General features: G+C 42.4%; 1 protein-coding gene, 1 long non-coding RNA gene and 1 other non-coding gene across 3 annotated transcripts in view; 2 read left to right on the top strand and 1 right to left on the bottom strand.

The window, feature by feature from the left end:
• Window positions 1-1,332: 1,332 nt before the first annotated feature.
• Window positions 1,333-16,280, top strand: part of LOC128898491 (uncharacterized) — a 28,587-nt gene continuing 13,639 nt past the window's right edge. Inside the window, exons 1-2 of the long non-coding RNA XR_008462859.1 lie at window positions 1,333-1,513; window positions 1,941-1,979. This is a non-coding gene — a long non-coding RNA (uncharacterized LOC128898491). The remainder of the gene's footprint in view (window positions 1,514-1,940; window positions 1,980-16,280) is intronic.
• On the top strand, window positions 1,656-1,784 carry LOC128898497 (small nucleolar RNA SNORA24). The gene has a single exon (XR_008462867.1). It is a non-coding gene; the product is annotated as a small nucleolar RNA SNORA24 (small nucleolar RNA).
• The window catches only part of PRSS12 (serine protease 12), a 30,950-nt gene continuing 20,413 nt past the window's right edge, over window positions 5,744-16,280 (bottom strand). The window contains exons 9-13 of the mRNA XM_054172729.1: window positions 14,682-14,887; window positions 14,301-14,379; window positions 12,489-12,611; window positions 9,812-10,092; window positions 5,744-8,357 (exon numbers count right to left, since the gene is read on the bottom strand). Coding sequence (XP_054028704.1) covers window positions 8,050-8,357; window positions 9,812-10,092; window positions 12,489-12,611; window positions 14,301-14,379; window positions 14,682-14,887 — 997 coding nt within the window. The 3' untranslated portion in view covers window positions 5,744-8,049. The remainder of the gene's footprint in view (window positions 8,358-9,811; window positions 10,093-12,488; window positions 12,612-14,300; window positions 14,380-14,681; window positions 14,888-16,280) is intronic.

Here is a 16,280-nt window from a genome sequence, read left to right on the forward strand (position 1 = left end):
GATAACAAGCAGACTTTATTCAAATTACTTGCCTTGGGGATTCAGTAGTTGTGCCAATGTATCAGCCTACACAGACAGGAGAAAACCTTTCTTAGGAGAAACCTCTAAAGACAGTATAAATGTCCAAAGGAAAATTCAAAACAGATTAAAAAAAGTGAAGTGTACTCTGTAGCTGGGCAAAAGCTGCTTAATACCCGCATAGAGGTGTGGAAAACAGGAAACCTAAGTTAACAAAATATTCTGTTCATTACTGAAAAATGATGTGACCTGTCATTTAGAAGGCTAAGCTTCTAATAGTAGTCATAGAAGCACAGAATGTTAGGGGTGGGAAGGGATGCTGAAAGATCATCTGGTCCAACTTCCCTGCCAGAGCAGGTCACACAGGAATGCATCCAGGCAGGTTTTGAATGTCTCCAGAGAAGGAGACTCCACAGCCTCTCCAGGCAGCCTGTTCCAGTGCTCCATCGCCCTCACAGTGAAGTTTTTCCTTACGTGAACTTGGAACCTGATATGCTCCAGGCTTGTCCTAACATTGGACATCTCTGAAAAGAGCCTAGCACCGTCCTCCCAAAACTTGCCCTCCACGTAAGAAGATGGGGCTAAGTTCCACAAGTGAATTCTAGAAGTAATTCTGACTAGAACATGTGTTTTTTACTTAGGGTAGAGTGCAGCTGCCTAATCTCCTCGAGCTGGTACCGTTTGTGAGCAATGTTTCTGCTTCTCAAGCAGAGCTAGCAGCTTAGGGCTTGCCCAAGCATACACGCATGGATACCTAGTTACATGGCTCTCCAGCTGCGAACGGAAGCAGTTTCAATGTCTCGTCGAGCTGAAGGGAGATGCTTTGGGGACTGATTGCAGCCGCTTTTCCATGCGCGCATTAATCCTGTTTCCGCTGGGACGCCACCCAGTGGCATCAGCAGAGCAAGACACAGGGCGTGGATCCCCTTTGCCCTTCCCGCCACACCGCAGGGCGGTGCTGCTCGGGGCCCGCCCCCGGGCCCGCCCCGGTGGCTGTCCCGCCGCGTGGGTGGAGCCTCCGCGCGGCCAGCGGCCAGTTCCCGGCGGGGCGCGCGGAGAAGGGCACGTGGGGCGGGCGGCTTTGGGCGCGCGGAGAGCGGCCTGAGGGCGGCTTTGGGCGCGCGGAGAGGGGCGCGTGGGGCGGGCGGCTTTGGGCGCGCGGAGAGGGGCGCGTGGGGCGGGCGGCTTTGGGCGCGCGGAGAAGGGCACGTGGGGCGGGCGGCTTTGGGCGCGCGGAGAAGGGCGCGTGGGGCGGGCGGCTTTGGGCACGCGGGGAGGGGCGCGCGGGGCGCGGCCTGAGGGCGGCTTTGGGCGCGAGGGGCGACCGGTGGGCGCGTGGGGCGAGAAGGAGGCTGAGGGGCTGGCGGGTGAGGTAACCGAGGGTGGGCGCTGGCGCGGCCGTGAGGTAGCGCGGTGTGGTCTTCTCCACAGGCGTGCCTGCCCCCGAGCGGAGACGTCGCGGCAGAGGGGAGGAACGGAATGAAACGAGAAGCAGGTGGGCCCTGTGGCAAGGTGGGCGGCGAGTGCGGGTTCGGGTTGTGAGGGGTTTGTGAGACGGCGGCCAGGACGCGGCCTGGGCAGGGTTGCGGTGAGGGAGGGAAGATGGCGGCCGCCACGTGGTGGGGTGGGAGGAGGTAATCCATGACTCCATGGGAGCTGCCCTGTGGCCGTCTCCCTTCCTAGGCATGGAAGAACAGTTCCTTGCTAATTGGCAAAACTTCTACCCTCCTGTGGGTATTAGTCGTTGACTGTAGCAAGTAACACGCCGAGTTGGCCATGGGGTGCTCTGTGTGGACTTGGCCAGCTTTCCCCCTTTGTGTTTTTTTGGTTGGCTGGTTTACTGTTTTCTTACCTTTTCCTCAATAAGCAGCTAGAGCTGAGTCTGTAAACCTGTTAACGGTTTGGTTTTTTTTCTTCCGTAGGAGCGCAGAAGGTCAAGTATGGAGCTGCAGTGTGACTAGGTATGTGTTCTGTAGCAAGCTCTGGGAAGGAGGGTTTCGGGCGGGAATAATAGCGACTTGATAATTTCTATTTAGCAGCTAAACTGCTGAGACTTTTCTGTAGGAATCGAGGTGTAGCCTTGGTGTTAAGTTTTTAAGACGTACTTTCTATGTTTGGTTCTTATCGACATAAAAATAGAACTGTGTAAGTTAGTGTGAGTAGGAGCAACTGGGCTTGGATGCAGATGTATTAGATACACTGGGAATGAATGATGAAACGCGTGTTGCCAGAACTTTTCCCCAGCCAAACTAGAAGCATCCAAATCTACAGATTTCTGTCTCTGCAGGTTAAATGTCGTTTTCAATAAATGTTTCTTTGATTTCGTGAAGTCAGTATGAAGAGTTACTTGCAGCTGCAGGAGTAGAAGGGGAAGTCAGGTTGATACTAACAGCTTTGTTTCAGAATAGTTTACAACCTGTAGGAGAGCATCATACTGTTCAGTGTTTGCTGTCTCTGTATGTGTTTCCAGTAGCAATATTAAACTGCCTTAAACTCGTTTTTACAGGGGAAAAACACTGTTGGGTTGTGATGACAGAAGAATCACACAGAAAGTTAGTGGTTGGAAGGGACCTCAAAAGATCATCCAGTTCAACCTCCCTGCCAGAACAGGATCCCCTAGAGTAGGTCACAGAAATACCTCCAGGCAGGTTGTGAATGTCATCAGAGAAGGAGACTCCACAACCTCTCTGGGCAGCCTGTTCCGGTGCTCTTATCACTCTCACAGTGAAAAAAGTTTTTCTTTATGTTCATATGGAATCTTCTGCACTCTGGCTTGTACCCACTGCCCCTTGTCCTATCATTTGACATCACTGAGAAGAGCCTGGCTCTGTCTTCCCTACGCCCACCCTCCAAAGAAGAAGACAGGGTTAAGTTCCACAAGTGGAACTAGGAGTAACTGTGACTAGAACATCTAGTTTTTGCTTAGGGTAGGGTGCATCTGTCTAATCTGGAATTGGTGAGCAATAATACTTAATGCTTAGCAAGCAGAGCTAGCAAAAGCTAGCTTTAGGGTAGATCTTAATTTTGCTTTAGAATTGAGAGAAAGGAGCTGCCTTTGTTTTTGTTTCTTAACAAAATCTGAACTTGGATCCTAAAGGAGACCCTCTGCCATCCAGTCCCTTTACAAAGAGGGGCTGGAATGTCACTCTTTATGCCTAAAATCAGCCTTGACTGTTTCTATATAAATACAATTAGGAGGACTCGTTTATTCTGTGCTGCTTTCAGAGATCGTCTGCTCATGTCTTTGGGCTGTTGCCAAGCCACAAGCAATTGCAATAATGCTGTTGGTAGATTAGTGGCTGTGCTGCACTGCACTCACTGTGTACCATAACTGAGCATACTGCAGTATTATTAAGTCTGAGAATGTGCACCTTGGGTGGTGGCTTTTTCTGCTGTCCAGGTGTGTGTGGTTGCTACAAGGTACACTGCACAAACGAAGGTAAGTTTAGGGAGTGCATGTGAAAGCTACAGTTGTAATTATGCCTATATAAAGTATTCAAATGTATGCATGAGCCAATAAAGAGACATCAACTTTGACTGCCAGTGTTGCTTCTTCCTTACAAGACTACTGATAACCAAGATAAGTCACATGGTGATAACAAACGAGTGGAAGCTTAAGATGGGCAAAGGCAAGGTGGATTGCCTGGGCGGTGTTTGGAGCTGCTGTAAGAGCACAACAACAACAGATGGTCACTCTGAAGGCCAAAGAGTGGCTCTGCAGGAGCAATTAGTAGAGGAACTATAACATGATCACTGTTGGATGGCTGTGCTCCAAGGCCTTTGAAAGGGAAAGATCTATGAGATTTAAGCTACTGGGCAGGGAATGGAGGGGAATTCGGGAATAAAAGGTACCACCACCACCCAGAAGACATCGGCCACCTGGGGCACCACTGGAACCTGGAATGGTGATAATTTTCTTCTCTTGCCTCTGGTTTTGCCCCATTCTTTCCTCTGTCACATGCTGCATAATCGTCTCTTGGTGTCAGTTTCCCTCCTTAGGTTCACTGAAGAGCTTCCCATGAACCCTTCCTCTAAGGTTGTGTCACAACTTGGCAGATGAGGGGGTGTTCCTGTCTGAAGTGGATGGGGGTGGAACTGTGGACATGTAATTACAATACAAACTACCTCTAAGGAAGTTATTTCCAATGATCGTGTTGGTCACGCTATGGAAAAGATTGGTAGGGAGATGAGGGAGCTGTCAGAGGAAACATTCTCATTTGTGTGGGGTTTCTTCAGCATGTACACTTCCTGCCATTTCCAAGGTATAGCTGAAGGTATATTCTGTGGAGCTATAATAAGTGGTACTACACCTGTTCTAATTGGTGGTGTGTGATTACTCTTCAAACAGCTGTGTACAACCTGATCCTATGGCATCTTCACTGCTTGGGGTTCCATGTTTGTGGCTGCCAAGCCTGGTAGCCAGCAGTTGTGTGTGCTGTGATTTTCCTTTTCTTTAAGAGTGGAAAGTAACAACCTTGTGCCTCTACAAAGAAAACCCCACATCTCTTGTACTAGGGTGGTTATTTGCTGATCTTGTGCAAGGAAATGCTGGGCAGCGGCCAGGGGAGCTGCTGTGTCTCGGGGACAAGGGAATGCTGCCACTGTGGGTGTGGTTGCTGTCCTGCAGATGTCCCAAAGTGGCTTGCTCAGGTTTTCAGATTAATTTGTGATTGGCTTTGACCTCATGAAAAGCAGGGGTAGGCAAGCAAGTAGGAAGAAGCTGCAGCAGGCTTGAGGATCAGTTTCCAGAATGTATTAAAACACAAGACTAGGACGTAAAGGTCTGGAGAGAAGCTTTTTTTCTGTTGTGGTTACTGAAGTGATACTGAAAAATTAAGGCTTTTCAGCACTGATAAAATTCCATTTGTTAACCCAATTCCTTTGAGTTTTAACCTTTTGAATCAGCAGCTGCCTTTTAAATCTGTTTTAACATTTCCGTGTGTAACAACTGTGTTGTCATTTGACCTGATTGCCCTTTGAAACTCGACTGTTCTGCTTCCTATAAGGAGGATCCTTTTATATGAAACTTAACTTTGGAGAACAAAGTAACTGTTCTGCTAGTCCATTGTGTGAGCCGGGTGGTGAGGTCACTGATAACTGGACCTGAATAAACTGGCCTACTGGCTTCATCTGGCCTGCAACTCAGATTTGTGAGTGTTTCAGCTCTTCATCAAATATTTAGAACTTGGAAAGATGAAACTGGGTTTGCTTCAAGAGAAGGAAGAAATAAGATTATGGTCAAATGTAAAAGTATGAATGTAATGTTCACTGTGGGTATCTCTTAGTTGAGTGCTCAGAGAGGTTATGTAGCCTTTCCTATGAAGCTTTCTATCAGCATCTGCTCGCATACAGCATAGTGAAATCTGCCTTGTTACTTGAGTACAATAGAGAGATTCTTACAAGATGTGGCTTAGGATGGCTTGGTTTTCATTCTTTTTCTTAAAATTTGATTCCCAGTTCCCAAAGAACTTTTTCTATCTTCACGTCTCTTCCTGTTGTATCTTAGCTCTTCCCTTTGTAGATGTTCCTTGGTTATCTGCACCCAGTTCCATCCAGTGTCTGAGAAAATATCCCAGAGTTCATATACTTAGAAAATACTTTCAGGAGCACACTTTTTTTACTTGAGAAAGCTCACATGAAGTTTTACCCCGTGGATGTTCCTGCAGCATCTGCTCATGTATCATCCACAGGAGTAACATATACAAGTTGTAGTTAGTGTGGCAGTTTTTATTAGGTACTTTTACATCATCAGGCTCATTGAACAAAAATCAGAATGGTGTAACATAAAGACAACATTCTGTGTTTGAAACTGAAAAGGCATGCTCTCTGCTTAAACACATAGTGCAACATTTTAAAATCTAAGAAAGCATCCTATTAAACTAATGAGCTACTGCACTAGTACTGCATTTAGTATGCAGACCTGATTTCCACCCACACCACCACCCCCAGCCTGTTTCTGTGGTGCGGTTTCTAAACATGATTTCCCCTGTACACAATAGATGTATTGCACTATATAGTCTACTTGCCACAAGTCAAAATCATGGGTCTTGATGGTACACAGATACATTTTGACAGGTTTACTTAACACTTTAATTCAAAGGGTTATGTTGGAGTAAAAACAAAAATGGTTTTAAAGTTCACTAGCAAAGTGTGTCACATAGATCTAACACTAGGTAGTCACAGTACTATGATTTTTTGACATGTTTTAAAGTATTTCACGCTATTTCAAATGGTGAATGAAAATATATTAAAGCACCACAAGTACTTGTTTAGCACCAGTTCCAACAAGTATTAACTAGTCATGACCCGTGAAAACTTAATTTGAGGTTGGAAAGAAATGAAGGGCCAAGTCTTCAATTGTGTGTGCTCTGTGTAATACCATCACCACTTCTGTATGCCAATGGAGCTGTCTTGCCTCTGTTACACCACCAGAGAGACACAGAACCACACAGAAATGAATGACTGACTGCTCACAACAGGAATACATGCATCCCACTGTTCACAAAAGGCCACAGAACACTGTCACAGCCAGGGTATCTGGGGATAAGGAAACAGTCACTGGTGGTCACAGTTTGCTTAGTTGCTCTGAGGTGCCACGTCTGCCACACTTGCCACATGGAGTGTTTCACGGCCCACAGAGCTTTTGTTTCATCTTTGTAAGAAGCATGTTTGTTCATGCAACTAGAACACACTTGCAGGCAGAATGACCTTGGACGGGGAAGGTAGAAGTATCACTGAACTTTGTGGTCTCCCTCTTGACTGCAGATAGTTCCAGATACTTTCAAGCATGATAGCTGTTAGTACTGCACTAGGAAGGTGATTACTCTTTGTGTTCTGTGTGCTAAGTTCAGTGGTGTGGCCCTTTATAAAAGTATAATAAATTGGCTTATATTTGTCCTGTACACCAAGAGTAACTGCTTATTAGTGCAGTTCTATAATAAACCAGTAGGGTTTCCATAGTGTGGGGAACAGTATCTCTAAAGGAATTAAATGGAATCAAGATGTGTCAATACCTCAGAAGTCACTGAAAACTATCTGTCACCTTTCCTGTAAGACCAGTCTGAACCAGTTTAAGACTTTATAGACCTTTGTAGACAGGTTTTGGCTCAGCATCTCCAGTATTTGCAGTGTACGTACTTAAAACTCTCCTATAGGATTGACAGAGGCTCTTAGTGTTACTTGAATAAAGCCCTCCAAAATCCGCAACGAGATTGGTATGTTTGTTAGTCTGATGCTGTACTGACAGCTCGTGGGAAATAAGAAAAGTAAGTTCTCTTCAAAATGTTGTAGGTACTAAAAGATCTGAATTTCAGAAAGAAGACAAATACTTATTTAGAGGAAATTAAATAAGAGCTCTGATCTAGCTCTTCCAGCTGTGCAGCAGTTTTATGGGGAACCTAACTACTGTGCTAGCTGTTTTTACTTGGGAATGTACTTTCTGCCCACTAAGCTTTGAGAACATTTATCAGAATCACTGGGAAGCTGATTATTGACAATTATTTTCTGTCTTAACATTTAATACATACTTGGAATTGCTTACTACAAATGATCTCATTAGTCAGTGAAACAGGTCAAAAATAGAGGGCTGAGTGTGAGATCAGAGGAGTAAGACAACAGTCAGGAACTGATTAACTATACTGAAGATTAATTTTGAGATCTGTAATTCTAGAGAAGCTCAGAACAGAAATAGCTTGGAGCTACTACAGCCTTCCTGTGGGCAGTGAATCTGACAGTGAGCTCTCCAGCTGTCCTGTTCCAATGTTACTCTAAGCTGGCTATCACTTTTCCTCTTATCTTAGATGCATGATAACTTGTACATAAACTTCCTTAATGCAGAGAGATTTTATCTGGATAGTAATCCTTAACTGGAAAGGTTGTGTGTATACAGCTTGGTTTAACAAAAAGAAAAACACAGGAATCAGGAAAGTGTGTGTTTCCACCCACTGTGGGCCCCAGCTGTGCACTGTCTGTGCTGATCAAGTTGTCCTGACTCAAACTTTCCTGACAAAGTTTGGGTTTCGCCATGGATGTTCATAGTTTGGTCACACTTTTTATCCAGGGTACAAAAGAGGATACTTTCGTATAGACACCTGGAGAATCTTTCACGCCACAGCCATAGCCCCAGGAGGTCACACCATATACAACCCAGCTTTCCCCTGGCCGTTCACACATCAGTGGTCCACCACTGTCTCCTTGACAGCTATCAACACGTTTCTGTTCCTGGATGTTTCCAGCACAGAGCATTCTTCCTGTGAATCTTCTTTTGTAACGCTCTTCACATATCCTCTTGGGAAGTAAGGGAATGGCAGCCTGTTGTAGTGTTCTTGAATAAGCCCTTCCTGAAAAGAGGACCCAAATTACTGTCTTGTTATGATGACTGGTCTTGGAAACATAAATACTATTTCATTCCATTTTTGCTTTCAGTCCTGTCAGTCATTAAATGAAAACAAGCTTAAATACTGAAAAAATGTACTGTGGATTAAAAATAATATGAATTCCTACATAATGTGAATATGGAATAGAGGCTTGGTTTTTAAATCCTGGTAATTTCTGTATACCAGAGAACTAATGGGATTGAATAAGCAGTGCTCTGCTTGTAAAATGTCAAGATTTCAATCACTTGGCTTTTTTCAGTTGCTTGCACATCCTTTTCAGTTGGAAACATGGAAAATTAAAGCCAGTGCTGAGAGTTTCTTAAAGTAAAATAGTAATACTTGTGATTCATACAGTAGGTTTGAAATTTCAGCTGAAGTACTGAGATGATGTAATTTCTTACTGTAATTAAAGTAAATTATTGCAGTGGCTAATGTTTCCTTAAATAGATGTCCAAAGTAAACAGTACTGCAGAACTTTCAGTGAACTGTGTAAAATGATGGACAAAGCCAGGTAATGAATTAGGAACTGTTTTAGCAAAATCCCTACCATACAAGTCCTATCTCCTTTACAGTGACCCAGACATCTGTGCACACAGAGGAAGAGCTGATACTTGGCCTTGCCTCCTTGTCTCCTTGCCAGTTGGAATGAGTCAGGGAAACAAAGGCTCAAGTGTGGTTGCTGTCTTGCTGTGTATTCAGCACCATAAAAACGTGAAAGTAAAACATGGTTATTAATTTATAAAACGTTTAAAGGACAAAGGCCTTTGAAGAGGAAAAATCTTACACTGACCTAAAAGGTGACTAAAGAGTTTGCTCCAGATGTCTGGATTGCAGATTGCTCTGTGACTCTTGTAAATTCTGGCAAGATGTTCTCTTACTTAGATCTAACTGCTGATGGAAAAATGTCATCAGTAACAAGGGAGACTAAAGATGTTCTTTGAAAGTCTATTGTGTGTGTATTTTCCATCCATTTTTCTGTTGAAGTAGTGTAATTGACATAATCTTTCTAAAATATGCATCATACTTACCTTAGAAACCTTCAGTGTGTTAGAGCTGTTAGTTATGTTCTGAGGGGGTGATAAGCTGCTGTGCAGGGTGTGCCTGGCAACAAATAAGCTTTTCATTCATGTTTGTCAGGCTTAATGAAGCCATTTTACTGACTGGTTCTGTGGTTTAGGGTGACATGGTTAATCACCACTTTTCAAATGCAAACTAAATTCAGCAAATAAAGTGTTGTCATTCCTGGTTAAGGATCAGGAAAGAAAATATTCCCCTATATAAGAAGAGTACAAGTGGTCCATTTTGAGCATTTTCTTACATTTAATACTGGAGTTGTTTGAGGAGGTGGTGAGGTTTTGTTTTTAATAAGCAGCCTAAGTTAATGAGATTGGTGGCTGGAAATCATTGAAAATTTTTACCTGTGTCACCCCATCCAGTGATATAGCAGTTGGGAGCAGTTTTCTGTGGTCTTTCTCTCCTTAATGGCAAACAAGCAGGTAAGACATGGGTACTGAACCTGGCACACTGTTCCTCTGGCCCCTGGAGCCTCACCAGTGCAATATCATAGTCAGTGCTGTCAGGCCTATACTCTTTATGCATCACAATCTGTTGGACTCCAATTTCTTCCTCATATTCTTCTGGTACCAGTGTGTGGTAGTCTCCAACTCGCACAGCATAGTTCCGAGTGTTGTTGCCATACCTAAGATTGAGGTGAACACAAAGAGGGCTGGCTTATGCAAAATCAGATCCTAAGCCTGCAAACAGATTTGAGCAGGCTATTTAGTAAGAATGAGACAAAGTGACAGTAATCAAAATAAAAACCTGAGTACTAACATTGTGATGTTCCAAATAATTGCTAAAATAAAAACAAGTTTGCTTTGTAGGTTGGTTGAGAAATGCTAGAGGCTTAGACAACTTAATAAACACATTTTTATGTTAACTGAAATTTATGATAAGGAAAGCAAAGCATATATGCATCACAAGCACCTATTGTCAAAGTGACAGGAGGCCTGTAAATCATAGACTTGCTTTGCAGTCAGTATGACCCCAGTTTCTTCCGTGTCGTGGACTAAGTGGTAAATATCTTGGAGATCATTACTGCGGCTGAAATAACAAATTTCAGTGCATGCCTTTGGAGATTTTTGGATTACAGGACACAACCCTGCTCAGGAAAATGCAAACGAGAGTAGTGTTGGGTACATTTATTTTCAAATCTGGCTAAGCTAACCCAAATATTTTTCCTTTGACTTCTCCCTTTTCCTTGTAGCTTTCAACAGGAAATTCATAATATGTGTGCAGAAAATACGCTACTGTGTCCTGTCACCTTCTAACCTGTGATTGTTCATTTTATACCCTCTAGCAATGTGCTGATCTCCATAGCCTACTAAAGCTTAGAGGACCATCAGACTAAGCAGGAACATTACAGATTTCTTCTGAACAATATATAACTGTACCACTGAATATTTGTTCTAATTGTGGGTTGTGTTCCTGGTTACCTTCAAAGCTTTCCATGTCAAATTCTGCACATCTCCATCAGATGTTCTATCAGCAAAACATCACCTCTAGGCTTACAAGGACAGTTAGTTGCAGGCTGTGACCAAACATCTTTTCATCTGAAGTGAGGAGTAGTGAGAAGGAGTGCTTTCCTGTCAGCCATAGATCAGATAGTACAGTAGAAAACTTGCTACATCCTTGATTTTGACAAGAGGAACAGTTCCTTTAAATAGGTTCCTCCTGGGCTGGTGTGTTATAGATGATGGTGATTTTTTAGCAAAATAATTAAGAGATTCAGGAAAATGTATGTTAATTAAAAGTCCTGATTTTAAACACTTACTAGAATGAGAAGTGCTGTTTCTCATGCAGAAATATGAAACTTTAATAGCTGCAAGGCTTCTAGTGAAAAGCTTAATAAGCAGTCATTGCACAGACTTACATATTTTTGTGCACATCCACATACATAAGGCGTTCTTAAACTGATTTTTTTCATCAGTAGACAGTTTCTTCCCCTGTAGTACCTGGTACTTGCCAGGTGTGGAAATATTGTAATACAGGATCAGTACATTAAAAAAGGTAAAGAAACCTAGCTTAGGGGTGTCAAGAATTTTAATTCTGCTGTCTACTTCATCGTATCTTACTAGGTATTTGGTTCTTCTGTCCTCATGGTCTCTAGTTATCAAAATACAATTACCAAGCCCATATTGAAGTACACATGGGCATTCAGGAATGCCTAAAGAAACATTTCAGTAAGAGCTATATTACTAGAACAGTGCACTGGTTGAGTAACACAGTATTTCTAAAATGACATCATGGCCATTATAGTTTCCTTTTCTGTGCTTCATTTCTAATTATCCAAAGTTGGGGTTTTTTTAATGTATAGACCTGCATAGCTGTCAGAACCACTCAGGACAGCACTTACTAATAAGATAGGTGGGTTATAAAAGGAAAAACAAACATTATTTGGTCTTAAATGATAGTTTGTGAAATTACAGAAATGAATAATGCTGACATACTACTGGAATCGTGCAAAAATTGTATTTAACTTTTGTCCATAGTAGAGATGAGCCCACTTTTGTTACTTAAGCAGTGGTCCAATTTCCAGGATATGAGAAATGGTATACTGGCCTTGTCTATCTGTGGAAAGTATGTGAAGAAGCTGCTTGATCTATAGATAGCTCTTGAAAACCTAGCCCCTTAAAATATTTGATCATTAGAAGTTCAATCCAGTCTAGAGCTAAAGGTGCCTTTTCTCCTTTACAGTAAACAGTAGTTCACCCACAGGCTGTTGGAGCTGCATGCTCACATCTAGGTTGCACTGTTTTAAATGCAGCATCTAAGGCAAAACAATACTTAGGGGTGGGTGTGGTTGGGGTTTTTTTGGTGTGGTTTTTATTGTTGTGGTTGGTGTTTTGGTGGTTTTGGTTTTGTTGTTTTGTTTGTGTTATTTGAAGGGGAAAGAGGTTGGTTTGCAGGATTTTTAAAATGAAAGACCTACTCTTTGGAACAGTTTTCAGTGGGCTTGAGCTGGAATGTTTTTTGCCTATGCCCAGAACAACACAATACTTTGAAAGTACCCTTCACTGCTGAAGAGAGACCTACCGTTTAAAACAATGTGCAGCAGTGAGGACCCAGCAGCTGCTGATGAGAGTAGCACCACACAAGAGTCTTCCATCACCATGAGAAGACTTCAGTCGGAGTGCAACCTGCCATGGCCAGCCACCCCTAAAGAGGACAGGAGACATTGCCTTTGTGGTACACCAATGGAAAAGTAAGGTAGCTTGTCAGTTACCTTGAGTTTAAATCCTTCTTAGTTTTTTTGACTGACATAACCTGCAAACCACATTATTCATTGAGTGGCAGCTGAGAATGCCTTTATATTCGTGCAGCATTGACAATTCCATTTAACAGTGGTCAGGACTACTTTACAGATTGTTTGGGCATCCAGCACTCTGAGTGCTTCCTCCCACTGTCAATTATTTCAATTTTCCCTTCTCAGATTGCATTCATTGTGCCAAAAATACATTCTATGAGTTCCTTGCCAAATACCATTCAAGTCAACAAACCAGAAATTTCCTGTCAACTGGAGAGGGGAAAGAAGGGAATTTCTTGAAAAGCTTAAGTTTGCATCCTTTCCTGTCTGCATTCAGATCTTTGTCTTGTTTAAAAAGGGAAGCTGGCAACACAAGATGTCTAAGGCAGCTGTAGAAAGCACCTTTTGTTAGCCTATGATCATCTGGTTTATATTGTAGATCTGGGATACATATTTGCAGGCCTGTGAAGACAGGATGAACTCTTTTTCTCCCATTTAACAGATTAGCAAAATACGGAATCGGGGGAGAGAGAGATGCACCAGAAAGCAACAGCAACATCCAAGAAATAGCGTCAGGCAGGCTTAGGTGTTTCTGAGTACTGTCAACTTAAATAGATGTGCTGGAGTACAAGAGCTGCCCAAGACCTCACCTCAGAGTTGCCAGTGCCAGTCTCAAGCTGCGCCAGGGGAGGTTTAGACTCGAGGTGAGGAGAAAGTTCTTCACCGAGCAAGTCATTCGTCATTGGAATAGGCTGCCCAGGGTGGTGGTGGAGTCACCATCCCTGGAGGTGTTCAAGAGGAGATTGGACGTGGCACTTGGTGCCATGGTCTAGTCATGAGGTCTGTGGTGACAGGTTGGACTTGATGATCCTCGAGGTCTCTTCCAACCTTAGTTATACTGTGATACTGTAAATTCAGGTGGAGGAATTTCCTCCCTATAAACATAGAACAATGTAGACATTTTTTACTTCTGGAAGATAGGATTCAGTATGTCTTTCCAAAGTGGGATAGTTCAGCTTTGGGTTTTCTGGCATGTATGTAAGGATCCAGATCCTTTTAGAACTTTGTCTTAATGACTTCTTGTGACAATGAGTCCTTTTCTGACATTGCTTATCTGTTCCTTTCCTTGATTTTTGAAGTCACCTAAAGTCCCTGTGGTTATTTATTACAGGATCAAGGGTCTTGCTCAGACTTAATTGTACAATCCATTGTTTATCACTGTTTCGTTTCATCCAATATTCTTTGTACGCATACTCTGAGATGGTTCTTTTTCTGTACAATGCATTATTTATTACTCTTATTACTGAGGTAAGTAATCCTACTTTGCTCTGTCTGACTGGCATGTCAGTATTTTTCTGGGCTCCCTCTCCTTAGTGTTCTTTGATGCTCCTCCACTTAGGCAGTGTTTGTTTTGAAATGGATTGATTGATGCCGTGCATAAATTTTGAAATATACTTTGAGTAGATTTCTGCTGCTACCTCATGACAAGCCAAAAGAAAAACAAACCTACAGTGAAACTATAAATTAGGCAAACCTCTCACGGCAAATATATCTCTTGGAAGCTTTATATTCAGAAAGACTTGGCTTTACCAAATATTTACCGTAAGGAATTTTTCCCTCCAATTATTCGCTTTTGTCGACGATGGAGTAACCTCAATCCACAAACAGATGCAAGAGAATCTAAACCAGAAAGGGAGATAAAGACATTATTAAACTCAAAATGAAAAGTAGCCAATCTTCAATGAGATTTAACTGAAAAACAACTACTAAGGCTGTAGTTATTCTGTGTCTCATGGTAGTTTTTAACTACTACATTTTTCTCAGACATGGTGTAAGCAAAGAGGATTTCCCACCACTTCTGTTCCTGGAACTCTTGACAGAACTCTTCCCTCTGTGCTGTGGGATTTTTCACCTCCATGTCTTCCTACTGTGACAGTTTCCCATCCAAACCTGTTGGTCTGCTGCATGCAACAGGGCTTCACCTTTATTGCTGTTCCCCAGGGCCTTCTTGCTTAGGTGGTCGCAGATGACCCCTGCGTCCTCACTGTGCCGGCAGTTGTGCATCCCAATGTCCTGCTTAATGCAGTCAGCCAAGGATCTCTCACTTCCTGTACATTTCACGTTATCCACATGGATGGGGCCTTTGCCCTCCCCAAAATACGCCATTGTCCTTGCTCTAGCCGGACCTCTGGAGACAGAACATATATTTTATTAAGCATTTTGAGGCATTATTCTTCATTTTACTCAGATGAAATACTTCAGAGAGTAGTAAAATACATTGAAGTGTTATTATAGGTGTGTCTGAACTATGAGTTTACAAGTCAGTTAACAGTAATTTACTGATACTTCATTGTGATAAGAATATACTGAATAGCAGGTAACTCAAGTGTTGCCCTACATCATAGCTTTCCATTTTGAAGGCTATGTGATAACTGCATGTTGTAAAGGTCAGTACTTCTATGCATACAGAAGGGTAACAGCAGGTAGAGTGGAATGCTGGAGTAGAGCCATAAATTGCCCATAACCATATAAAGATGTAAAAGTCATACATACAAGCTTCCTCTTTTCTCTCACTGGCATACAGAAAGCCTTGCCCGTTTGCATTTTGTTACCACATAAGTGAAGGATAGGCAGGCAGGTTATCTAAGTAGGTAATGTTGGTTAGAATGCAGGCATTGTAAAATGCCGGTATCTGTAAAAAGAAGTGTCTGACACAGATCTCACAAGGTCAGCAGTCTGTTGATAGACCAAGGTCAACATTTTTAATTTCCATGGCTAGCATGTATTTACCAGATAATCCAAAGCCTTAACTGACTTTGGAACCAGTAGAGGACAACCTGCCTAATGAGTTTAGTATGATTTAACTTGTCAATCATAAGCAATGTGATTCTTCTTGCTCCAAACATTTGAATGATACTCTGACTACAGACAATGAACAACAAATGTCCAGCTCTCCAATACCTTCCTTGGCTTAACATATAAATTCCAAAGAGTACTCTGATAGCTTTGAGGTTGCATATGCAAATATTCTAGGTGAAAGAGATGTAGAGAGACATACAGAGATAAGGTGAAGGAGGGAACTTAGTGCATGTGGATTGCAATCATGCATTGACATGAGACTGAACTGCAGAGACTCTTCTTGTGTTTATACGAATTCACTAAAATGGAAGTGCTAACAATCTCTTTACAGATTCTATCAAAATATTTCTGTATGTTAAACCAAATCACATAGTAAATAAATACTTGAGGAAAGGTGTGTGTTCTCTTAGTGTTTGTCTTGCTACAAGTCTCCAGTTTTAAGGCAGTCTTTTCTTCCACTTGTAATGATAGATGGATTACTTTTTTTTTTTCAAGGAATATGATTCCCTTATAGGAAAGACTTGAGGATGAAACAGCATTGTGAAGGGAGTTAAATGATGCTGTTCAGTTTTGTGATCGGTCTTAATCAACACTGATATCCGCTTCAGTGTTAGATGCTTTTTGAATTAATCCCAGGAGAAGGTCATAATGTGTTTATTCCTAAAGAAATAATTGTCATCAACCCTCATGCTCAGGTACATGAACCCAGAAGTCCCAGCCTT

This window comes from Dryobates pubescens, chromosome 24 (assembly GCF_014839835.1).
Source record: "Dryobates pubescens isolate bDryPub1 chromosome 24, bDryPub1.pri, whole genome shotgun sequence".
NCBI lineage: Eukaryota > Metazoa > Chordata > Aves > Piciformes > Picidae > Dryobates > Dryobates pubescens.